Source organism: Pseudopipra pipra, unplaced genomic scaffold, assembly GCF_036250125.1.
Source record: "Pseudopipra pipra isolate bDixPip1 unplaced genomic scaffold, bDixPip1.hap1 HAP1_SCAFFOLD_72, whole genome shotgun sequence".
Classification (NCBI taxonomy): domain Eukaryota; kingdom Metazoa; phylum Chordata; class Aves; order Passeriformes; family Pipridae; genus Pseudopipra; species Pseudopipra pipra.
Genome location: NW_026991215.1, coordinates 116,702 through 141,398, shown reverse-complemented (window position 1 = coordinate 141,398; position 24,697 = coordinate 116,702). Strand labels below are relative to the sequence as shown.

At 53.1% G+C, this 24,697-nt stretch overlaps 1 protein-coding gene and 2 long non-coding RNA genes across 9 annotated transcripts; all 3 read left to right on the top strand.

Annotated features, from left to right (window-relative positions):
* The first annotated feature begins 5,654 nt into the window (after nucleotides 1-5,654).
* LOC135408870 (uncharacterized) lies at nucleotides 5,655-9,243 on the top strand. Of its 4 annotated transcripts, none has more exons than XR_010427895.1 (4): nucleotides 7,204-7,364; nucleotides 8,232-8,270; nucleotides 8,815-8,884; nucleotides 8,993-9,243. It is a non-coding gene; the product is annotated as an uncharacterized LOC135408870 (long non-coding RNA). The 4 variants fall into 4 exon arrangements; XR_010427896.1 differs by having other exon boundaries at nucleotides 8,815-8,888; XR_010427898.1 differs by lacking the exons at nucleotides 7,204-7,364; nucleotides 8,815-8,884 and adding an exon at nucleotides 5,655-5,785.
* A 1,937-nt stretch (nucleotides 9,244-11,180) lies between these two features.
* On the top strand, nucleotides 11,181-14,577 carry LOC135408871 (uncharacterized). The gene is made up of 5 exons (XR_010427899.1): nucleotides 11,181-11,370; nucleotides 11,822-11,893; nucleotides 12,575-12,692; nucleotides 13,443-13,554; nucleotides 13,976-14,577. It is a non-coding gene; the product is annotated as an uncharacterized LOC135408871 (long non-coding RNA).
* Nucleotides 14,578-15,098: 521 nt separating this feature from the next.
* LOC135408874 (ATP-dependent DNA helicase PIF1-like) lies at nucleotides 15,099-24,172 on the top strand. Of its 4 annotated transcripts, none has more exons than XR_010427903.1 (7): nucleotides 15,110-15,355; nucleotides 16,004-16,108; nucleotides 16,665-16,752; nucleotides 17,294-17,439; nucleotides 18,416-18,607; nucleotides 18,947-19,087; nucleotides 19,514-22,351. XR_010427903.1 is itself a non-coding variant. In XM_064643820.1 (6 exons), exons 2-6 carry the CDS (start codon nucleotides 16,058-16,060, stop codon nucleotides 24,091-24,093), a joined length of 507 nt encoding a protein of 168 aa, XP_064499890.1. In that variant the 5' UTR covers nucleotides 15,099-15,355; nucleotides 16,004-16,057; the 3' UTR covers nucleotides 24,094-24,172. The 4 variants fall into 4 exon arrangements, 2 of the variants coding, with proteins under 2 accessions (XP_064499890.1, XP_064499889.1); XR_010427902.1 differs by having other exon boundaries at nucleotides 19,454-22,351; XM_064643820.1 differs by lacking the exons at nucleotides 18,947-19,087; nucleotides 19,514-22,351 and adding an exon at nucleotides 24,064-24,172 and having other exon boundaries at nucleotides 15,099-15,355.
* Nucleotides 24,173-24,697: the final 525 nt, after the last annotated feature.

The window sequence follows — 24,697 nt, the reverse complement described above, 5'->3', positions numbered from 1 at the left end:
TTGGTAGGGAGGAGCTGGTGTTTCTCGGGCCCACCTGCCTCCTCCCGCCCTGGCAGAAGCCGTCGGAGAAGAGAGCGGAAGAGGCGTCGCGCGGGACGGCAGCGCCGGCGCGGGAAGACGCCGCGGTGAGAGCGGCTGAAGTTGGGGGGTGGTGTGGAGGTGTGGGGGTCCTGCGAGTGGGCGGGCGGGTGGTGGCTGGGGCAGCTGCCCCTGGGTCCTGCTTTCCTTCGGTGCAAGGACTCGGAGCTTCTGAGTCCGAGCTGCGTCCTCCTGCCTTGGCAGGAGCCCTCCGAGAAGAAAGCAGAGCCGTGGAGCGGGACGGCGAGGCAAGAGCGAGGAAGAAGAGCGTCGGCTTCGCGCTCAAGAGGGGGCGGGAGAAAGGCCCTCTGGGCAAAGGCCCCTCCCTTGGCATCCCCGGGGCAGGGATCCCAAAGAGTCCGGCGGGCAGCTTCCGGCTGCGCCGGCCGGCTTGGCGCTGGGCGGACCTCCCTGTAAGCAGGGCTGGGTCCTTTGCTTTGCTTGGCGTTGGCCTTTTGCCATCGCGCTCCTGTGGCTGCCCGGAGAGAGGGGCAACCGCCCTGTAAGGAGGGCGAGAGTGCCCGCCTCCGCGCCCGAGGGGGGACACGGAGCTCTCCCGACCCCCGGCCCGCCCGCCCCGTAAGCGGGGCAGGGCTTTTTCCCTTGGCACCTTTGGTGCCTGCTGGCGGCCCCTGGCCAGAGTGACCCCCCGTAGTCGGGGTGTGTCACGGCCTGTGTCCCTTGCCCCTCAGCACGCCGAGGCCCTTCTGGCCCGCGCGCAGCCCGGGGCCACTAACGGGCTTCTCTCCGTCCTCGGGAACAGGGGGCGAGCCCGAGGCTCTCCTCCCCTGCTCGGCGGCAGGGCCGGCTCCCCACGGCTTGGCGCACAGAGCTTGCTCCCTCTTCTGGGACGTTCCCCCTTTGTGTCCTTGTCCCGTCGGTGTGAGTGAGCGAGCGAGCGAGCTGGTCCCTCCTGTAGCCCCCGTAGAGATGTAGGCAGCGTAGCTTAGACTTCCCAGGAGGGAAAGAGGGGCTCTGTGTGCCAACCCGTGGGGAGTCAGCCCCGCTGCCGAGCAGGAGAGGAGAGCCTCGGGCTCGCCCCCTGTTCCCGAGGACGGAGCGAAGCCCGTTAGTGGCGCCTCGGGGCCGCCGGTCCTGCTGGCGATGTGCCAGCGTGGGCCCCCCCCCGTCCTCGGGGCTGGGGCCCTGTCCTTGCCGGCCTTAGGCCGCGAGGCCGTTGCTGGGAGTGCCGAGCCTCGGGGGGGGCGGCCCCCTAAGTGGGGCTTTGTGCGTCCCCCCTGCTCGGCGGGCGGTTGGAGGGACCCCCTGTAATCAGGCGGGTGTCCCGCGGGGTCCCCCGGCCTCTCACGGGCGTGGGGCTGGGCGTGTGCCCTCCCTGCCCTCGGGGCCCAGCTCAGGGCCTTAGGCCACGAGCCCCAGTGCCTGGCCCTTGAGCCAGGTACTTGATGCCGCGGGGGAAGGCCGAGCTCCGTGGCTCCCTGGGTGTGGACCCGCCTGTAAGCAGGGTCCGGGTCTGGGAGCCTTTGCGCTCCCTCAGCTGGCAGCCTGTGCGGGGCGACCGCCCCGTTAGCGGGGAGCGGGTCAGGTGCCCCCCGAAGCGGAGAGAAGGAGCCTCCGTAGGCCTTTGGGCCCAGGGCCCCCCTGTAAGTCGGGGTCAGTGCCCTGGTGTCCCAGGCCCTTTGTGGTCCAGGCAGCGGCCGGAGCCCCCTGTAAGCAGGGCGGCAGCCTCTTTGGCCGCTGCTTCGCGTGCCCAGCTGCCTTTGCCCAGAGGGCCCGGCTCCCCGCAGCGGGTGGGACTGCGCCGTGCGTCGCCGTGGTGAGTCCAAGTGAAGCTTGGAGAGTTTTGTGGGGGGAAGTGGGGGGGCCTGTGGGTGGGCGGGGAGGGTCTTGGAGATGTGCCTCCGGGGGCGTGGGGTCCGGGTTGCCTTGGTAGGGAGGAGCTGGTGTTTCTCGGGCCCACCTGCCTCCTCCCGCCCTGGCAGAAGCCGTCGGAGAAGAGAGCGGAAGAGGCGTCGCGCGGGACGGCAGCGCCGGCGCGGGAAGACGCCGCGGTGAGAGCGGCTGAAGTTGGGGGGTGGTGTGGAGGTGTGGGGGTCCTGCGAGTGGGCGGGCGGGTGGTGGCTGGGGCAGCTGCCCCTGGGCCCTGCTTTCCTTCGGTGCAAGGACTCGGAGCTTCTGAGTCCGAGCTGCGTCCTCCTGCCTTGGCAGGAGCCCTCCGAGAAGAAAGCAGAGCCGTGGAGCGGGACGGCGAGGCAAGAGCGAGGAAGAAGAGCGTCGGCTTCGCGCTCAAGAGGGGGCGGGAGAAAGGCCCTCTGGGCAAAGGCCCCTCCCTTGGCATCCCCGGGGCAGGGATCCCAAAGAGTCCGGCGGGCAGCTTCCGGCTGCGCCGGCCGGCTTGGCGCTGGGCGGACCTCCCTGTAAGCAGGGCTGGGTCCTTTGCTTTGCTTGGCGTTGGCCTTTTGCCATCGCGCTCCTGTGGCTGCCCGGAGAGAGGGGCAACCGCCCTGTAAGGAGGGCGAGAGTGCCCGCCTCCGCGCCCGAGGGGGGACACGGAGCTCTCCCGACCCCCGGCCCGCCCGCCCCGTAAGCGGGGCAGGGCTTTTTCCCTTGGCACCTTTGGTGCCTGCTGGCGGCCCCTGGCCAGAGTGACCCCCCGTAGTCGGGGTGTGTCACGGCCTGTGTCCCTTGCCCCTCAGCACGCCGAGGCCCTTCTGGCCCGCGCGCAGCCCGGGGCCACTAACGGGCTTCTCTCCGTCCTCGGGAACAGGGGGCGAGCCCGAGGCTCTCCTCCCCTGCTCGGCGGCAGGGCCGGCTCCCCACGGCTTGGCGCACAGAGCTTGCTCCCTCTTCTGGGACGTTCCCCCTTTGTGTCCTTGTCCCGTCGGTGTGAGTGAGCGAGCGAGCGAGCTGGTCCCTCCTGTAGCCCCCGTAGAGATGTAGGCAGCGTAGCTTAGACTTCCCAGGAGGGAAAGAGGGGCTCTGTGTGCCAACCCGTGGGGAGTCAGCCCCGCTGCCGAGCAGGAGAGGAGAGCCTCGGGCTCGCCCCCTGTTCCCGAGGACGGAGCGAAGCCCGTTAGTGGCGCCGCGGGGCCGCCGGTCCTGCTGGCGATGTGCCAGCGTGGGCCCCCCCCCGTCCTCGGGGCTGGGGCCCTGTCCCTGCCGGCCTTAGGCCGCGAGGCCGTTGCTGGGAGTGCCGGGCCTCGGGGGGGGCGGCCCCCTAAGTGGGGCTTTGTGCGTCCCCCCTGCTCGGCGGGCGGTTGGAGGGACCCCCTGTAATCAGGCGGGTGTCCCGCGGGGTCCCCCGGCCTCTCACGGGCGTGGGGCTGGGCGTGTGCCCTCCCTGCCCTCGGGGCCCAGCTCAGGGCCTTAGGCCACGAGCCCCAGTGCCTGGCCCTTGAGCCAGGTACTTGATGCCGCGGGGGAAGGCCGAGCTCCGTGGCTCCCTGGGTGTGGACCCGCCTGTAAGCAGGGTCCGGGTCTGGGAGCCTTTGCGCTCCCTCAGCTGGCAGCCTGTGCGGGGCGACCGCCCCGTTAGCGGGGAGCGGGTCAGGTGCCCCCCGAAGCGGAGAGAAGGAGCCTCCGTAGGCCTTTGGGCCCAGGGCCCCCCTGTAAGTCGGGGTCAGTGCCCTGGTGTCCCAGGCCCTTTGTGGTCCAGGCAGCGGCCGGAGCCCCCTGTAAGCAGGGCGGCAGCCTCTTTGGCCGCTGCTTCGCGTGCCCAGCTGCCTTTGCCCAGAGGGCCCGGCTCCCCGCAGCGGGTGGGACTGCGCCGTGCGTCGCCGTGGTGAGTCCAAGTGAAGCTTGGAGAGTTTTGTGGGGGGAAGTGGGGGGGCCTGTGGGTGGGCGGGGAGGGTCTTGGAGATGTGCCTCCGGGGGCGTGGGGTCCGGGTTGCCTTGGTAGGGAGGAGCTGGTGTTTCTCGGGCCCACCTGCCTCCTCCCGCCCTGGCAGAAGCCGTCGGAGAAGAGAGCGGAAGAGGCGTCGCGCGGGACGGCAGCGCCGGCGCGGGAAGACGCCGCGGTGAGAGCGGCTGAAGTTGGGGGGTGGTGTGGAGGTGTGGGGGTCCTGCGAGTGGGCGGGCGGGTGGTGGCTGGGGCAGCTGCCCCTGGGTCCTGCTTTCCTTCGGTGCAAGGACTCGGAGCTTCTGAGTCCGAGCTGCGTCCTCCTGCCTTGGCAGGAGCCCTCCGAGAAGAAAGCAGAGCCGTGGAGCGGGACGGCGAGGCAAGAGCGAGGAAGAAGAGCGTCGGCTTCGCGCTCAAGAGGGGGCGGGAGAAAGGCCCTCTGGGCAAAGGCCCCTCCCTTGGCATCCCCGGGGCAGGGATCCCAAAGAGTCCGGCGGGCAGCTTCCGGCTGCGCCGGCCGGCTTGGCGCTGGGCGGACCTCCCTGTAAGCAGGGCTGGGTCCTTTGCTTTGCTTGGCGTTGGCCTTTTGCCATCGCGCTCCTGTGGCTGCCCGGAGAGAGGGGCAACCGCCCTGTAAGGAGGGCGAGAGTGCCCGCCTCCGCGCCCGAGGGGGGACACGGAGCTCTCCCGACCCCCGGCCCGCCCGCCCCGTAAGCGGGGCAGGGCTTTTTCCCTTGGCACCTTTGGTGCCTGCTGGCGGCCCCTGGCCAGAGTGACCCCCCGTAGTCGGGGTGTGTCACGGCCTGTGTCCCTTGCCCCTCAGCACGCCGAGGCCCTTCTGGCCCGCGCGCAGCCCGGGGCCACTAACGGGCTTCTCTCCGTCCTCGGGAACAGGGGGCGAGCCCGAGGCTCTCCTCCCCTGCTCGGCGGCAGGGCCGGCTCCCCACGGCTTGGCGCACAGAGCTTGCTCCCTCTTCTGGGACGTTCCCCCTTTGTGTCCTTGTCCCGTCGGTGTGAGTGAGCGAGCGAGCGAGCTGGTCCCTCCTGTAGCCCCCGTAGAGATGTAGGCAGCGTAGCTTAGACTTCCCAGGAGGGAAAGAGGGGCTCTGTGTGCCAACCCGTGGGGAGTCAGCCCCGCTGCCGAGCAGGAGAGGAGAGCCTCGGGCTCGCCCCCTGTTCCCGAGGACGGAGCGAAGCCCGTTAGTGGCGCCGCGGGGCCGCCGGTCCTGCTGGCGATGTGCCAGCGTGGGCCCCCCCCCGTCCTCGGGGCTGGGGCCCTGTCCCTGCCGGCCTTAGGCCGCGAGGCCGTTGCTGGGAGTGCCGGGCCTCGGGGGGGGCGGCCCCCTAAGTGGGGCTTTGTGCGTCCCCCCTGCTCGGCGGGCGGTTGGAGGGACCCCCTGTAATCAGGCGGGTGTCCCGCGGGGTCCCCCGGCCTCTCACGGGCGTGGGGCTGGGCGTGTGCCCTCCCTGCCCTCGGGGCCCAGCTCAGGGCCTTAGGCCACGAGCCCCAGTGCCTGGCCCTTGAGCCAGGTACTTGATGCCGCGGGGGAAGGCCGAGCTCCGTGGCTCCCTGGGTGTGGACCCGCCTGTAAGCAGGGTCCGGGTCTGGGAGCCTTTGCGCTCCCTCAGCTGGCAGCCTGTGCGGGGCGACCGCCCCGTTAGCGGGGAGCGGGTCAGGTGCCCCCCGAAGCGGAGAGAAGGAGCCTCCGTAGGCCTTTGGGCCCAGGGCCCCCCTGTAAGTCGGGGTCAGTGCCCTGGTGTCCCAGGCCCTTTGTGGTCCAGGCAGCGGCCGGAGCCCCCTGTAAGCAGGGCGGCAGCCTCTTTGGCCGCTGCTTCGCGTGCCCAGCTGCCTTTGCCCAGAGGGCCCGGCTCCCCGCAGCGGGTGGGACTGCGCCGTGCGTCGCCGTGGTGAGTCCAAGTGAAGCTTGGAGAGTTTTGTGGGGGGAAGTGGGGGGGCCTGTGGGTGGGCGGGGAGGGTCTTGGAGATGTGCCTCCGGGGGCGTGGGGTCCGGGTTGCCTTGGTAGGGAGGAGCTGGTGTTTCTCGGGCCCACCTGCCTCCTCCCGCCCTGGCAGAAGCCGTCGGAGAAGAGAGCGGAAGAGGCGTCGCGCGGGACGGCAGCGCCGGCGCGGGAAGACGCCGCGGTGAGAGCGGCTGAAGTTGGGGGGTGGTGTGGAGGTGTGGGGGTCCTGCGAGTGGGCGGGACCACTCTATCTTGTTGCTTGACCTCCGCCGCCACCTGGAAATATAAAAAACAAAAGAAAATAAAAAAAAAGAGGCAAAAAAACTAAAAAGGAATTAAAATGATTATGAAATAAAAGAGAAAAGAAAAAAAAAAAACACCCTTTTTGGGCACCCCATTTCCTCTTCTCCCTCCCCCCCGGAACCGTAAATTGCGGGGTCATCACCTCTCAAATGTGAGAAGGGGACCCCAAAATGTGGGTGAGGGAACCCCAGGGAGCCGAAAAAGTGGAGGGGGAGCCGCAGTAAGAAAGCGAAGCCGGGCGGTCGGGCGGCGGGGTGGGGGGGGGAGCCAAGGTGGCGACGCCGGCGCGTGCGCAGTCGTTGGCAAGACGCCGGCGATCACGTGGTAACTGAGGGCAGCCAGGAGAGGGACCGGCGACGCATGCGCGGTGGTTCTCGGCCCGTGCAGCGCTCCCTGGTCGAGTTAAGGGCCGGTTCCGGCGGCAGGGCGGGACTCGCGGTCTCCCGTCCCTCCCGGGGTGTGTGTGGGGGGAATAACATGAAGATTTTTTGGGGTGAAAGCGCAGAAATTAGCGAGGAGGGACGCTAATTTGGGTAAACCCGGTCCCCGGAAGTAGAGAGCGACCGGAAGTCCTCCAAAGCCCCGGCGCGGCAGTCCGCCAAGCCCACAGTAAAGATGGCGCCGCCAGGACCGGAACGACCACACTAAAGATGGCGGCCCCGGCCCGGAAGCTCGCCAAGCCCACAGTAAAGATGGCGCCACCAGGACCGGAACGACCACACTAAAGATGGCGGCCCCGGCCCGGAAGTCCGCCCCGAGGCCACACTCAAGATGGCGCCGCCAAAACCGGAACTTAGCCGAGGCCACTCTAAAGATGGCGGCGAGAGGCCCCCTCGCTTTAGAGAGGCGTTTATCCTGTTGCCTGACCTCCGCCGCCACCCGGACCCCCGCCCCGCGCCCGCAGCGCCGTCTCGCCGCGCCGCTTCCCGCTGTGGGGACAAGGCGGGGCGCTCGGCGGCGCCGGGCGCGTGCGGCAGGTTCGTGGGCGGCGGCAGGCACCGGCGACGGCAGCCCCCTCTCGGCGCCGCGGAGCACGGCGGTCGCCGCGAGAAGCCCAGGCACCGCCCCCCTTCCGCTCCGCTCCGCTCCGCTCCCGCTCCCGCCCCCGTCCCCGCCCCGCTCGGTCCCGCCGTGGCCTGGAGATGCTGTCGGGGCTGCGCCGCCGCCTTCCCCCCCCTGGAAGCGACCCACGGCGGCAGATCCGACGGAGATCGTCCCCGGGGTAACCTGGGCGCTGGGGGGGGGCGCGGCGGTGGGGGGGCGCGGCGGGGGGGCGCGGCCGCTCTTCTGCCTCTCCCGCGGCCATCGGCGACCGCAGGCAGGGGAAGCGACAGGCAAGTTTCTCGCCTCTGCGGAGAAACTTGCACCTGCGTGCCGCCGCAGGGCCGGGTTCGGATGTGCCCTGGCATTGCGCCCCCCCCTCCCCCGCGGGGAGGGTCTGCGCTGCCTCGGGGCCCCTGTCTGTGCTGCCGGGAGAGAGAAATCCTTTGGGAAGCTGGGCTGGAAACAGCAACTCTGTGAATTGCTCAGCTTTTCCTAGGCAAGGGCAGGTTTTAGGGAACAAAGGCCCGTACTCGCGAAAGGCGCCGCGGGTCTCGCCAAGGTGGGGGGGGGGGGGGGGGGGGGCGGCTGCAGTGCCGCGCGCGGCTGCAGTGCCGCTCCCGGCCGTGTCCGCCAGGCGGCGACTGTGAGGCGGGGCCCGGCGCTCGGGGGCGCTCTCGCAAGCGACGCCCCCGGGAAAGCGGCGGGCTTTGGGCGCTGCCGGCCTTCCCCCGGAGCGCCCGGGCTGGCCCGGCGCCTGGCAAAACCTCTGAGGGAAAAGGCAAGCAACAGCTGCGCTTGTTCTGCCCTTTCTTTAGCCAGGGACTGGAACACAGACAAAATCAAGGGGCTCTTTGACCTGTGCAGGCTCCGAGCATTTTTCAGCCTTCCCTAGCAGGGCATTCTCACCCTCTGAAAAGCTGAAAGGCTTTAACAGCTGGAGACGCGCCTGCAGCTGTGCAGATTAATGTAGTTTCTTTGAGGAAACGACGGGGAAGTTTTCCTGTTGTGAGCCTAAATACCGAGTCTACTCTGCTTTTTCAATCAGGTGACGAAGCTTATGGAAAAAAAGACCAAAGGCCTCGAGGTGAGTACATTCTACCGAGTTCTGCTTTTCTGGGATCGGTTTGGGAAAATCACGTGAAATTCTAAAAAGCTTCTCTCCGTGTTTTCTAGTTGTTTTTTCAGCCTTGGTCTAAGTTTCCTGTAGAAAAGGGCATAGAATTATTAGAACAGACAAACTAGACCTTCTCGGGAGAGATGGAAGAAAAGGCTGCTGATTGCAGTTCTGCTTTTCTTGTCTTCCCTTCGACTGTCATTTTCTCTCCCCTGCTGTTCAAATAGGCAGCAATTAATTGCTCTGCTGAAGAGTTTGCTGTGCTAAGTGTCTGTCAAATTGACGCCTTCAACTCAAGACAGCACCTGCTCCTTAGTTACAAAAAGTTCCTCCCAGGAAATTTCCAGGCGTGCCCATAAATCTCCTCGCTGTTTGTTTGGGAGAACAGGGTTTTCTCGTCTGTAACAGAATAGTCGTGGCATTTGCTATTGAATGCTGGTGGCAATCTAGTCAGAAGAGGACCCCGTGCTTCACTAATTTTGCCTTTTTGTTGTTGGGGGTGACTTCTTCCCAGGGATGTTCTTCTTGATCCCCCGGGGCAAAGGGAGGTGTCAGCGTCAGGAGCCATCCTAACTGGGGCCCTGGTAGGTCAGTGCTTTTTGTGTGACTGGACGGTGAAGCTGTCTGTGGGAATGACCTGGCTAGTGCTCAGTGTAGTCCTAATTAAGGTGTCTTTTACTCCGTGTTCCCAGGCTCCCTGTTTTCCTTCGGTCGCCGTGGGTGTGCCGGACGCCTCTGGCAGGACTAACCCTGTGGCTTTTATGTCCAACGTGCTGTGCTGTGTGTGCCTGCAGGTAAGAAAAGCTGGGAGTGCAGTCCCTCTGCTTTGATTGCTGTGTCTCTTGGGTAGTGATTTTGGAAGCGGCGCCCGCGCAGAGCGAGGCGTTGGCCGGGCCGGCGCCTGAAGCGCTCGGGGCCGCCGGGCAGGGCAGTGCCCGGCTGGTGGGTGCCTGGCAGAGAGAAGAGCCTGGCCCTGGGAAGGCAGGAGCCTGGTCTCGAGCTGCTCTGGACCGCTGTGGGGATGAGTTTGAAGTTTTGGGATCGCTTGTTTCTGTCCCTACCTTCCCACTGAAAACAATAACTTAAGAAGTTCTCCTCTGGACTGGTCCAGAGAAATTGTGGAGTCTCCATCCCTGGAGATGCTTAAAACACTTTTGCTCAGGCAAAGTTGTGAGCAACCTCTTCTGCCTAATCCCGCTTTTTGAGCAGGAGAGACTGGACTAGATGATCTCCAGAGGTATTGTCCAACCCCCACCATTCTGTCCTTCTGTAAAGGGGCTTTGCACTGCCCTTTGGAACTGTAATCTGTTGATGACCTGTGTTGAGGTCACGCTGCAGCTTGTTACACTGCAGCTTGTCACACTGAATGGCAGCCTGAATAATTTAATATTGAACTGTGATTAATCACAAGATGAAAGCTCAGATAGGCTGGTAAGAGGCAGTGTTCTTTGCTGCAGCATTTCCCACCTGAGGTAATTTTCCTTGTTCTGAAAGTGTCAAGTACAGTTGGGCAATGTACTGCATAGGAAGAAGGGAAAGAATCTCCAAAGCAAATAAATGAACAAAAAAACCCTTTATATTTGCTTGTGCAAGAAGAAGATTGTTATTCCACTCAACCAGGTTTTGAGAGGACAAATTAATTGTTTCTCTGACAACAGTATACACTGGAGGCTGTTAATGATCCCATAGTCTGTGCTAAAGGTTTTAGCTGATTGTGTTTGTCATCAGCTTTTACTAAAGAAAAAGCAAGCCTTCTCGGCTGTGTGGATATTACAGGAACGAAATGATTCCATTCATGTAGATAATGATAACAGAGCCAAACCAAAACTATTGTGAGTGTCCTATGTGGAACAATATACAGAATTTCAAAAGGGATTGTAGTGGTCCCATATACAGAACTAACATACTTCCTGTTCCTTATTTGCTGATCAGGTCATGTTTATCTGCCTGTCAGGACTGTTGGAGCACTGGATGGAGAGCAGGTCATATGAGGAGGATTACGGAGTAAAAGGCAGCTTGTACTGAAGTGCAGGGAAAGTATAAATATTTATATATATTGGCACAGCGCCTGGCCTTAATGCTTAAAATCCTTTGGAGAGCTGTCTGCATATTTACTGTATTAATGATCAAATGCAAGGCTGTGTTGGGAAAGGTCTTCCATTTGGAAGTCAGTAGTTGAGACTGTCTTGCCTATGAAAAAGAGGGAGAATTTTCGTTAGAGGGTGTAGGATTCTGGCTGGTAATAGTCTTAATTCAAGGTATTTTTAGAGAATTGATTTAATACAAGCAGAACAAATGGCCAGAAGTGTAATGAGAGACAAGTTGAAATTAGAAAGTAGATGTGCATTTTGAATGTATTGTCATAGCAACTGATTAAATTCTCCCTCTCTTGCTGTTCTGGGGACCTTTTAAATGTGCTTTGGCTAAATAAAAAGTATTAGACTATTTCAGAGCCAAAAGGTCAGTTCTTGTTGTCTCTTTTGCACTTTAATTCTAGTACACTGATACTTGCTAACCACGTATAACCCTAGATGCAGAATGAGAACTTGGGTTATTAACAATAAACAAGTAAACAGCAGAAAGACTTGACCTTTCTTTTGAATTGCCCTACAGTGTTACAAAATACCAAACAAACCTCCTTCCCCAAAGAAACGCCCCCCAAAATGCCCTAACAACTCACCAAACACAAAATCACCGACAACCAAAAAGCAGAAGTAACAAACATGAACAGCAAGTGGAGGAAGAGTTTGAAAGCGGGCTGGACAGAAGCAGAAGTGTTACTGCCCACTCTTAGGCCACTGTGCTGATTAAATGGGTGTTGTTAGGTTTAGATTAGTAGTTTGTTGTTGTTGGGTTTTTCGGTGGTGTTGATTTTTTTTGTTGTCGTTGTGGGGGATTGTTTGTTTGTTTGTTTTTATTTTGGTTTTTTTTCTGTATTAAAAATCTGGCTCAGTTACTCTCTAGTTCTGGTGTGTTCTCTTTTCCAGGTGGTTGGTGTTTCTGCAGTGTTTGGCACAGGACTGGGGGAGATTTTTACCCAGCTTTCTAAAGCTGTAGATGAATAGGAGAGGTAAGGGGATAACTTCTGGTCCGCGACCCAGTGACCACTTCCTGAAGGTCCTGATTCATGAGTCTGCTCCTTTGATTTGAAGGAGTGCACAGTTGCCATAGCCAAGGTAGCTTAGGGTGTCTAGTATCAGCATAAAAAGCAGCAGTAAAAAGGAACTATTCAGAGATGAATTTTTGTGCTGTTCCGTGAAAAAGTAAAAGCTATCTGTGCCAGCAAGTCTGTGAAGTAATTTTTTTCTTGTAGTTCCATACCAAGTTTTGAATTGTTGCTGTTTTAATGAAGTATGTTCATTGATTTTGCATCCATTGGTTTCAGAATCCAAATCTGGGGAAAAAAGTACTGTCTTTCTGAAATGTCTCTCAAACATGAAAGCCTAGAGAAAACTTTTTTTTGTGAGTAAAAAGAAGCCTCCAGGATGATCCTTATGCAATACAAATCATGTGTTTTTCAGACTGAATGCACTCCCTTTATTCACCTTTTCAGAGAGTATCGGCCAGAATACGAGCGCCCGAGAAAAACACTGGTAAGTGTTTTTAGCTGTTTTACACCTGAACAGTGTATCTTGGGTCACTTTTGTGCACACAATTGCCTTTATGTTGAGAGGGTCTAACATGTCATTTACTAGTCGTACTCACTGTGGGAAAACTCCTGTCCTGAAGGAGTCCACCATTTGCCTTTTTTTTCCTAGATGTGGTGGAGCATATCTTTACAAAACTAAAGATTTTGTAAAACAGATGTTGCTCACTGGTTTAGTGCTAGTATTTGAGCTAATTGTGTGAAAATGATTGGGAAATAAGATTGTGTCTTCCATTCAGATGGACAGAGAGTTCTTAAAAATAAATTTCCAAAGGGATTTGTTGAGACTATCCCTGTATCTTCCTGCACCAGTGAAGAGTACTAGTTTGACTTAGTAAGAAAGACTGAATTGCAGTGCCAAAATCAGTAGCTCTGCTCACCTTGAGTTCTGGCTGTCCAAAGGACAGTTCTCTGCAGGCACAGCTACACAGAGTTTGGCTTCCCGGCGCTGCTGAAAACGTCCTAGAATCCCACCTGACTGGAGGTTGCTTTCCATGCTTAGTCAGAAGTTCTGTGTAACCTGAGTTGAAATGTAAGACCTGCGTAGTGACTTCTGCTCTCTGACTGGGGGACAGGCTGCTGGGTTTGGGTGAGGTTTCTCTTCTCCTGATGTTTTAAATGTTCTCAGAATCCACATGTAAATCTTTGTCTACGGGAGAAAGCTCAAAATAAACAAAAGAGAGAGCAGCTGGAACACTTGTGGAAGGACATGGGCAGCGTGTGTGTGCAGGGCAGCACACTGGCAGGTACCTCCCCAGGAAGATAAAGTTTACTGCAGAAGTTTTCTGAAGAGTTTGCCTTGTGAAGTAGTACAGCGCTTCTTTGTCCTCACAGCAGAAATGTGAAAGCAGCTCCATGTTAGAGGAGCAGGGCTTTAGTTCCTGTGGGATTGGTCACACTCAGCTCGTCCTGTGTCAGTCACAGGTTTGGAAGAAACCCCGCTGTGTAGCTAAAGCAGTGGACCTACTAGAAATAATGAAATACTTTAGAAAAGGCGAAACAGTCAGATCAGAATATGAGAAAGCTCTGCTGTTGGCTGCACTGTTCCTTAGATGAGGCGAGTAGGTGCTGATGGAGTCTGTCCTGTGTCTGGGATCCACAAGCAGCTTTCTGTCCCCTTAGAGCAGGTGTTCATTGCTGGGTTTCTGTGCAGATAGAAACCTTACCTTTAGCAAGCTGCTGTGCTGTGTGTGCCTGCAGGTAAGAAAAGCTGGGAGTGCAGTCCCTCTGCTTTGATTGCTGTGTCCCTTTGGTAGTGATTTTGGAGGGGAATCCCAGAGCCATTTGGTTTGAAGGGGACCTTCAAAGGCCAGCCTGTCTTCCGTGGGCAGGGACACCTTCCACTGTCCCCGGTTGCTCCGAGTCCCGTCCAGCCTGGCCTGGAACACGTGCAGGGATGGGGCAGGCTCAGCTTCCCTGTGCAGTGTGCTCTAATATCTCTCCACTGGCATCCTGAAAAATGTTGTCAGCGTGTTTTGTTGGCCGACGGTAAGCAGGACCTGGGTGAAAAGGACATTCTCTGAGGTGCTGGGAGAAGGAGGACTCGTGCGGGCACCTCCAGAGACAGCGGGAACGGGAGCGTGCTGCGGAGAAGGAAAATTCCAGGGGGTGGGTGCCAAGAAATTTGTCCTTCCCTTGCCCTGTGCTCTGCACTTAGCAATGGGTCAAGTGCAGAAGTTTCCTGGGGACCCTGGGAAATGATGCCGGGTCTGCTAAGAAAAGTGGGGCCAAGGGAGCAGGACCTGGGTCTGCGAGCGTGGGAGAAACAAGGGCCGGGTCATCCTCTGCTTCCAGGAGGGAGGGCAGCAGGAAAGGCCACGGACTAAAGCACTGAAGTGCCGTTCCCCAGGGAGCCCCTGCCCAGCACTGAACTTGCTTGTGCACTTGCTGTCCCTTTCCCAGCGGAGCCGAAGCGTCGGGTGCGGGTGCCGGGGGGATGGAGCTGCCAAGGACAAACTGGGAGGGTGTTTGCAAAGGAAGGGGGGAGAAGGAGCTCTTGATGTGCTTTTTTTACTTCTTCATCCCACAGAATTGCCACGAGAGGAAATACTTTAGAGGGGCTTCCCTCCAGCTAAGCCCTGAATATGCCAGGAGGTTTCAGCCGGGAGGAAAGGAGCTGTGGAAGAAAAGCAGCCTAAAAATAGCCAGCGGGGATCATCAGGTTTTCCAGCCAAGAAGAACAAGGAGAGAGATGAGGGAATCGGGTTCCAATTCCTAATGATTTGGTGGGTGCAGGAATGATTTGTGTGTGTTTTCCAGTCCCTTTTGATTCCTGAGATGATTTGAAAATGATGGCTTTAGCAATCAACTAAATCGGAGGTGTTGTTTTTGAGAGGAAATGATGCCAAATAAATGCAGAGTTTTGGGTCAGTTTTTGGGATGATTTGAGTCAGTTTTTGGGGTCAGTTTGGGGTCATTGTTTGGGGTGATTTGGGTCAGTTTTGGGTCAGCTTTTGGGGTGATTGGGGTCAGTTTTGGGTCAGCTTTTGGGATGATTTGGGTCAGGTTTTGGGGTCAGTTTTGGGTCAGCTTTTGGGGTGATTTGGGTCGGTTTGGGGTCAATTTTTGGGGAGCACTGGGTGTTACTGGGGGTTGTTGGGGAGCACTGGGTGTTTACTGGGGAGCACTGGGTGTTACTGGGGGTTGTTGAGGAGCACTGGGTGTTACTGGGGTGCACTGGGAGAGCAAATGAAAAATAAAGGGAATAAAAAATAACCGAAATAAAAAAGGAAATATAAAATAGAAAAGAAAATTAAAAAAAAAAAGGCAAAAAAACTAAAAAGGAAATAAAATGAAAATGAAATAAAAGAGAAAAAAAAAAATAAAAAGAAACCCCTTCTTGGGCACCCCGTTTCCTCTCCTCCCCCCCCCCCCGAACCGTAAATTTCGGGGTCATCACCCCTCAAATGTGAGAAGGGGACCCCAAAATGTGGGTGAGGGAACCCCAGGGAGCCGAAAAAGTGGAGGGGGAGCCGCAGTAAGAAAGCGAAGCCGGGCGGTCGGGCGGCGGGGTGGGGGGGGGAGCCAAGGTGGCGACGCCGGCGCGTGCGCAGTCGTTGGAAAGACGCCGGCGATCACGTGGTAACTGAGGGCAGCCAGGAGAGGGACCGGCGACGCATGCGCGGTGGCTCTCGTGCCGGCGCAGCGCTCCCTGGTCGAGTTAAGGGCCGGTTCCGGCGGCAGGGCGGGACTCGCGGTCTCCCGTCCCTCCCGGGGTGTGTGTGGGGGGAATAACATGAAGATTTTTTGGGGTGAAAGCGCAGAAATTAGCGAGGAGAGGCGCTAATTTGGGTAAACTCGGTCACCGGAAGTAGAGAGCGACCGGAAATCCTCCAAGGCCCCCGGCCCTGGGGCACCCATAAAAATGATGTCGAAATAACTAATGAGAGACGCTTGCAACAGCTATCAGGTGAACTCCCTGGTGGAAACTGCTGGCTCTGGGGCTGAGCTCTGAGTGGATACAGTGGGGATACTGTGGTGTCAGGAAGAACTAGTGTTCTGTCATGCACTGCAGCACCAGTCAAAGCTCTGTGTGTTGGAGTTCGGCTGCCTGGGGAAAAATTCAGTTTTTTTGTTAAATATTCAGTGTCACTTCTTGGTATGTAATAGACAGCAAGCTCATTGATTGCTATGAAACAGGGTTGGTCATTTATTGCCTTCACACCTCTGCTTTTTCTTTCTATAGCATCTTATTAAGGGCTTTCTCAATTTTTGCCTCCCTTTCTGGCAATATTTTCTGGATACTTCCTTTAGTGATCTGATGTTGGCAGCAAATGAAACTAGTCATATGCTCAAAATGCTGGCTGCTCAGTTCTTATTTACTGCTGGCCTTTGATTCCTGTGCCTTTTCATGCTCTGCAAATTCTGTTGGGAAGAGAGGCAATAGTGAGCTCTCTGTTGTTAGATGTGACAAGGTTTGTGTGAAGATGTCCTAGCAGCAGAGCAGAATGGATATTAAAAGAGAAATTGCTATTAGAAATAAATGCTGAGCCTCCTGTCATGCTGTGTATAATGTGTTCAACAGCTGCAATTTGTTATGTCTTTCTTTCCTTAACAGAAGTGCACACATTTGAGGCTTTGGATAGTGACCCAATGCTAGTGAAGTTAATTGATGCTCAAGTGTCCTGTGGGTGGTAGAGTTGAGCTGAAGCTTGGAGCTCAGGTAAGTATGTGTACATACACATGGAATAGAACAGCAGATCAAATGGTATAAGAAAAATAAAGGAATATCAGATAAATATATAGAGTAGATTAATACACAGAATGCAGATTCAATATAGAATGTCTATGCCAGGCCAACAGAAGATTCTGTTCCAATCTTTTATATTTTCTCTGCTTGGAATCTTATCGAAACAGAAAATGAGTTTGATTTGAGTGTAGTCCATGTCTTGGGGACAATGATGATTGCTGTGACTTTGACACACTTTTCCAATCAGGTTTAGAAGCTTTCAGTAGCAGAGAGCATAGGCAGCTCATAGCTGTGGATGGAAGCAGCTCAAGTGAAGTGTTCAATGCTGTAAAATAGCTGGGAATCCTAGGAAGGAAAGGCTATGAAATAATTTCAGTTGGAGATGGTGCTCTCTCCTGCAGTAGGCAGGATAGGATGATATGGTCCTATCAGCCTGATGTGCTTATGCTTCCTGGAAAGAAGCTTAACTGCAGGTGGCTGAACAGGCTGAAAACCCAGTGCACTGAAGGATTTTTCTTTTTCTCTGTAGGTGATGCTAGCAAAGAATCTGGATGTGTCTCAAGGGCTGGTGAACGGGGCACGAGGCGTTGTTGTAGGATTTGAAAGTGAACAGAAGGGTAAGTGAGCTTCTTGATCTCTTGTTGAAGGAAGAGGGGGAAAAATAACAAAACGATTTTTCATTGATGGCTGATGACTTCTCAACTTTGTTTACTGCCTGGTAAGAATAATTAGAGGGAAAGCAGGGAGGAGATCTCTGCAGGCTTGGGGCTCTCACCAGCTGTGATGTCATGCACTGCATCAGCTGTAGCTATCTATGGGCCTCTTGTGTTTGCTTTTCTGTGTTGTCTAGATGTGGGTGCTCATTTGCATTTCCTGTTTTCTTTTGTTCAAGCAAGTTTTTGTTTGTTTTTTCTCAAAGAATAATGTTCTGCTACCTGCAATGTGTATTTTTCTCTGCATCTCAGCTGATAAATTACCTGGCTTTAATTCTCCTGCCTTAAGTAGGTGCCAAACATCATTTCAGTGCATGCTATTTACTGTCTGCGGGTTTAGGTTTGGTTTAGGAGGGGGGGAAAAAAGTGTTCTTAGGCTGCTGACTTCCTGGCTTTTGAGTGTCAGGAATACATCTCTGTTTCTCTCCTGCTCCCATTCCTACAGGGCTGCCTAAGGTGAGGTTTCTCTGTGGGGTCACACAGGTCATAAGAATGGAGAAATGGGTCTTCAAAGGACCATCAGGAGTTCACCTGAGTTGTCAACAGCTGCCTTTAAAGTTGGCATGGGCCATTTCCATTCACAAGAGTCAGGTGGGTGTCCTTATACAGCTGTCTAAAGACTTGCACACCATCATAAACCTTATTTCCTGGGTGAGCTTGCATTGCTGGTAAAACAGAAGGGAAAGCTGAAAGGCCCTTGTTGGGGGGGGAACTCCAGAATATGTGTGTTTAGCTGCACCTCTTCTGCTCATGATACCTGCCTATAGGGTCACAGATGGACTAGATACACTGCTGGAGTTTCCATGGGGTGCTGCCATCTGCATAGTTGGTGTTGGACTATAAAGCAGCATTATTTACCATTGTGGGCTGATGAGAGCAGTGTTTCCTTGAGAGTCATCAGCACTAGAGACCCTGAGGTTTACAGTATAACTGAGGCAGCTGCCAGAGCCACAGCTCTCTTTGGGCTGATGGTGGTGTGTGTTTGGTTTTTTTCAATGTAACAGTGTAACTTTCTCAAAGTTCCTTGCCTTCCAGAAGGCTTCATACACTTTGATGAATACTGGTCTTGGAAACCTGTGAGTTTGTTCCCATGCCACTGCTTATTGTTCCTGTGCCACTGTTTAAACCAGGGCAGGCTGTAAATTCTGCTGTGCCCAGGACAGCCCTGCAGACAGGCCTAACCCAAACTCTCTGATCTGCCTGAGGACTGCTTGAGAATGGTGACTGCTCTAGTTAACTACTAGGAGTGAAACCAGCAGGATTTCTTTCCCTGCTGTGTTGATTAGATGGGATTTATGGAGTTTCATGCAACAAGAGGTTCTCTGGAGTTAGTGGATTCTACTATCTGCTAGCAATTTACTGACAGTAGGAAACTGCCTTTCCTTTCTGATTCTCGTCTTTTAATCAGTTACACAGTAAAACAAAAGACTTCTTTGTTTTTTTCTTTTTTTTTAATCAAGCCCTTACACCAAGAACGGTACCTTTGACAGACTCACAGGTTAGTGTTGGTACAGCACAGTGTTCTTGTTTGTTTGTTCTGTAACAAAGTTCTCTGTGTCTTTGGCAGGGCATGTCTTTAGATTGTGTGGAAATCTCCCTGTCTCGTGTCTTTGAAAGTGGGCAGGCTTACGTAGCCCTCTCCCGAGCCCGCAGCCTTGCAGGTCTCCGTGTTCTGGATTTTGACCCAAAAGTAGTGAGAGCTGATCCTTCTGTGCTGCACTTCTATAGACAGCTGAGGCGTCATCAGCTTTTAACCCAGGTAAAGAAAAACCTCATGCTAGCAAAGCCTGCTTTGTGCTACCAAGATGAGAGGTGTTGGCCCTGAGATGCTTCTTTTTCTTCCTAAGCAAGACCATTCAAATTAAAACTTGTAGTGGCAGGAGAGATGAAACTGCAGAGAGAGCATGTGGCAGGGCAGCTCTTGGTGGTAAAATAGCTACAGTAGTTTTGGGATTGTATAAAACTACCTGGCACTGTGGGTGAAAGGATAGGTTGAGATTCTTTGGTCTTCCTCTTGCAGTAAGGAATGAAGGGGAAGTGGGCACAAAAGAAATCTGTTCCTTTTTTTTTTTTTTTCATGTCTTCTTTCTCCCCAAAGGATTCACTACACACCTATTCAGATGCTGATGAGAAGGAGAATGTGAAATGCAGCTGATAATGTTCTCCTGGTTTCTGTGAAGTGTCAGCACAGACAGCTGAGATGCAGTGATCTTGCTATTGAGTATATTTGATAACACAGGTAAAGTCAAAGGAATTTTTTTAGCTGTTTGCTTCATTCAGCTGACTCTGGATATATAGAAGTGTAGAGGATTGGTTAGAAATGCGAGGACATATGAACATGGCTAAGGCTATGGGTGAGCTGCTAAAGTATAAGACGCAGTCTGACTAGGCCCATGAGAAAGTCTGAGATAGCAGGGCCGTGAGAAAGCAGCAACGTCCTTGGGTATTCTAAATTGAGCTGAAGAACAGGAGCTAGGCATTACCAAAACAGAGACACTTAACGAGCCACCTGTGTAAACAATGAAAGACAGTTAAGATGATATCAGCACCTAACTGAGCACCAATAATGAGCCTAATTTCTGTAATATTCATGAACCTATTATAGAGTGTATATTAAGCTGTTGTCAATCTACAATAAACGAAGTTCCTGGATTCTCACATTGAGGTGTCTAGAGCTTTCCGTCGCGACATAGAAGTATCCCCACCTTGTGCCTCTGGAATTTGGAAGGCTTCTGCAGCCCCCTTCTGAGCCCACAGACCTACGTAAGCACTTCTGTGTCACAGATGCAACTCTAGCAAACAAAATGACTGAACAAGGATGTTCCTGAAGGACTTTCCTATGGTTCTATCCTGCCTGCCTAGTTGCATTTAATCCTCCACATATATAGACTGAAACTTGTGTCCCTTTCTTCAAGTATACCACTGTTGTGAGATGGAAGGTGTCCGGATGGATTGGACCAGTTCACAGGAGCTGCTGACACAAGGGAAAGCAGTGCTAAGTATCTGGAATACACACTTGATTCTTCTGCAAGCAAGGAGCTGGGCTATTACTTTACAGCATGCTGAGGTGTTCCAGATGCTTGACACCAGGAGGCTTTGCAAAACTTCCTCCACAAGCAGAACTGCCAGTTACATATTGCTTGTTATGCTGATATGTAGTGTTTTTATTAGTCTGTTGCATAAGATGTGATTTTTATTTTTTTAACCCTCTGAGATGAACTGGCACTGTTTAAAGACAGGAGGAATTCCTACATCTTATACCTGTAATTATGGAACTACAAGAATTGTGAAGTTCTGTTACTCCATTAGGGAGAAGATGGGTACTGGTGAGAGTTCCTCTTGTTAAAACATGAGGCTTGCTCAAATGAAAGTTGTCCCTGGAAAAAACCTGTCTGACTAATAAGGTGGAAGTTTAGTGTGAAATAGGGAATAATGGCTATGGACATGTGAAGTGAGCTGTAATGTCACCTGTTTCAGCAAAAGCAGAGATAAGCAGAACTAATATACTGTCTTAATTAAGGCAAAGCTTTGGTCTTTGTATTTTAGCACTTTGTTTAAAGCTTAAGTGACTTGTATATTTTAAAATGTTTAACATCTTAAAACATGACATAACATTCAGCTGGAACTCATCTCTTTCAGGGTTATGTCTCTAACAAAACCTCTGCTGTGTGAGTGAGTTGAAAGTCACTTCTTGGCAGCTGCTCTCCTTAAAGCCAGGAAAGGATGTTGATTAGCCAGTGGTTAATATAGCAGAAAACAGTTTTAATAGGATTTCAAAATGCATATTTTAAGTGGGGGTTGAGGGTTTTTTTTCTGGGCTTGAAAGGTAGAGTTTTGGAGGGAGTCATAGTAGAAGACAGAAGTGTGACTATTATTCAGAGGGGCTCTTAATGTATCAGCACATTGTTTCTTCAAAGAAGTCTGGTGGGGAGTGGATGAAGTAGCTGGAACCTGTGGAAGACAAGCCCTTTCCCCCTCACACTGCAAGCTGTAAACTTTTTAAATTATTTTTTTTAAACAACACATCCCAATTCTTTGAGCTGGATGTAAGCTGTTTGTCCACCTTGGGGAGAAACTGAAGATTAACTTCTCCCTGCCCACACAGCTGGCAAGGAGGGTGCTGGCACACTAAAGCATCATTTCTGGTGCAGATGAGCACTGAGGTGTGATTGTTTGGCCTGCAGCTTCCAGAGCTTCCACTAGAGCTGGGTGAGGGCCTGACTGTTGCAGGCTGTGTCCCCCAGCTGACAGTGCCAGTACCCAGGTGGGGTGCCCATGAGCACGGTGTGCTCAGATTCAGCCCCCTCCTCCTGTGGTAGGACACAGGGGGTGCAGGTGTGGCAGGCTGGCTCTAGCCTTTGCTTGGACACCTCTTGTTCCCCCAGCTGCTGTGTCCCCATCTTGAAGCACTCTTGCTCTTTCCTCATGCTGCTGTTCTGCAGTGGGTGCCTTGGCACAGAATCTGTGCTGTGCCACTCATGCCTCCTGTGTAATTCCAGCTGTGCCTCAATGTGCATCCTCCACCTTGGTGTGGGTTGAGTTTTTGCTTTTGTTCACCCCCCATGCCCCTTGTGCAGGTGGCAGAGGCTGTGGGTACCCTGATCATCAGGGCAAGGCTGTCCAGGCAGGCAGGGATGCCCAAGGGGTAGCCTTAAAGCCTGTATGCTTGGTCAGGGGGCTGGGCTGGGTCCAGTTTGCACTCTTTTTAGAGATGGGATGCTGCAGTATGAGGGCTTTGTGTTGCACTGGAGGTTGAGTTGTGGGATCTGAAATGCCCAGAATGTCAGTGGGTTTTACTCTTGGGGTAGACGGCTAGGAAGGATATGCCAGGCATGTCCAGTCATACACAATACATTGATTTACTGACAGGTTGCATAAGAGTGATGAGATAATGCAGGCTCAAATCCTTTAACATCTCTTAAAAAGTTCCTGTATTGCTGCAATGAAAAGATAACTTAGAGTGTAGGAGTGGTGATTATGCAAATAAACTTCTAATTGTGATTTTAAGAAGCAACTCACTTGACTGTAGTTTTCCTGGATATAGGGACTGAAATCTTTCCAGTTGTGTGGCAGTTTTTTTGGTGCCAAGCTGAGGTTTGAGATAAAATGCTAAACAGAACTTAAAGCTGGAAAGGCTAATCAATATTTCATGTTAGTATTAAATATACATGAAATATTGTGGTTGCCTTCTCAATGATGGAACTGTGGGAGCAGAATAGTGGTGGCTTTTGAAGGGCTGGAGCTGTTCTGAGGCCAAAAGGGGTCTGTCTGTGTAAATTTTGGATGTTCTTACTTCCAGCTAAAGCAGATGTAGGGAGGGAGGCTGTGTCTGGAGGCTGCTATTTAAATCAGAAAAGAAGCAGTCAGGACAAATCTGAGCTGTCAGGCTCTGTCATGGCTCCCCTTCAGTCAGGGTTGTGATGAGGCCTTTTTTAACAGAATAATACTTCCATATATACATGAGGTAAAAATCTTGTAATACAATAAATATCCCTTCTTCCAAGTTTTCCATAATGTGTTGATTTTTCTTTCAGAGGGACAGTCTGTCGCTAGAACCCAGTATAACAACATGGGATTTTAAGGAACTCTTTATTGCGGTAATTGTACTGCAAGAACAGAGCTCCTTCTCTCTTCATTAGTCAGTAAAATGAAGAAGAATCTGAAGGCTGAGCAGCTTTTTATACAAGGCTACCACAAAGCCATCCTCAAAATGTCTGGTGCTGCTGTTGCTTTCACCTGCTGAAGCAAGGTGGGCTTAGCAGGCTCGATTCTTGTAAGGACAATTCACGTGGCTCGTGGCAGAGCAAGCACCTGTGCCATTCTCCACTTACACAACCTAGAGTTCATGCTTCTCCCCTGCCCCTCCATGGATCTTCTCCACAGGCTGTGGTCCTTCAGGGAGAAGTCTGCTCCACCACGGTCTTGCTGGGGGCTGCAGGGGCACCTGGAGCTCCTCCTCCACCTCTGACCTGGATGATCGTTTCTCACACATTGTCCCCCCCACTCTGCAGTTTTTCCCCCTCTGTCTGTTGTTACCACCAGTGCCAGTGAGGGGCTCAGCTGTGCCCCGTGGTGGGGTTGTCCTGGAACTGGTTGGAATTCACTGTGTCGGGCACGGGGCAGCCCCAACCTCTCCTCACAGAGATTCCCAACGCATGTGCACAGGCACCTCATACACCAAGTGTGTGAGCATCTTTCAAACTGCCCCACCACCCTTGCCTGCAGCAGTTGGGTGGTTGGATATCCTGGGATACAGAGGAAAGGCTGGAGGTGCTGTGGTAGGTGAGGGGGAATGGCTGGTGATGGAGGAGCTGCCATGGCCATGGGGCACCGGGCAGGAGCTGGCCTGGGGTGCAGCTGGAGCCCAGCTGGTGGGAGAGGCACTCCATGAGGGCACATGGCTGTGCAGCAGGGGCCTGGGTCCCTGTGGAAGAGGAGGCTTCCATTACTGCACTCCCATAAACATGGGGAATTAATATTGTCCTCTGCTTTCACAAACTGAAGAGCAAGAATTTAAGCTTGGTGTTTGCCTTAACTGCAGCTATCATTAAGTGAATTAAACTAAGAGTTAGATACATAATTGGTATTTCTGTTACCACAAAGTACAACCATTCTCTTTTCAAATACATTAAACAATAAGAGACTGCTTTATACCAGCTAAAGCTTCATAATACTTTTATGTGTTATTGGAAGCATAATTCACAAGCAGAGTGTTATTAAAACCTTACCAGCTTCCAGTTTAAATCTTTGTACAGTGATTTAGCGCTCTTCTCGTTTCTTTATGTGACATTTTCACCATAATTAAACATGAATGTGTCCTCAGAGTCTGTACCCACAAGTCCTGTGAGTGCAGGAAAGGCAGCAACAGTCCTGTTGATCTCAGATGCTGTAATAAGATTGTGTCCAGGAATTAGATCTTCATATCCAGAGTTGCTCTGAATAGATGAAACAAATACTACTCTTAAGTGATGGAAATAGAGTACATTATAGGTTATGTTATGAATGCTAATAATGTAATTTTTCTCACAGATATTAAAAGTTTCTCATTTTGTATTATGCCACTCTGTGACATGCAATTGTCTTCTACTGTTGAATCTAAGCAGCTCTATTATTAGCCTGAGAAAAGACCTGAATTGCTAGAGATTGCATTTAGATGTGTAAAATCTCTATTTCGCTGCTTCCTGTATAATTATTTTATGCTTGTTTCTATTACAGATTATAAGGATGTTGGATGGAATTTTTTAGCTAAACTACTGACTAGGATATAATGTATGAAATCTGGTTGTAAAAGCAAAATAAGTTAATAAAAAAATCTAAGAGTAAAGTTTTTCACTTATAATTATTGAATAGTGCACTAGCGGAATTTTTTTATTTTTTTATTTTTTTATTTTTTTTTTTTAATTTGGTATGGTGTTGGTGCAGAGGGCTGTCAGATGTGACAGAGAACCTATGAGAACACTTCTGGGATGGCAGCTGGGTAGGCACCAGCAGCATCCTAACTGGTACCCTGTGCCCATGTGTGGGCAAACAGATTAAGCCTGCAGTGTTCAAAATGTAACTGTAACACTTTTTTTACTAAATTGTTTATTACAGTCCCTTTGCAAGAAGGTAGAGCTATGATAAAGATGCCTCTGACAGAAGTTTGACTAAGATTTTTAATTATAATTATTTCTTTTATCACATGGAGTTTGGCATTTTGGGTTTTTTTCTCTTATTTCTCAAAATGTATGTTTTTTGTCACCAAGTAGGGGAATATGTACACAAACCACACTTTTCATCTACTCTTCTCAAGCCACTGGGCTATATCAGTTTTCTGTGGGGGTACATAATTTTTTTTTTTTTTCAATTA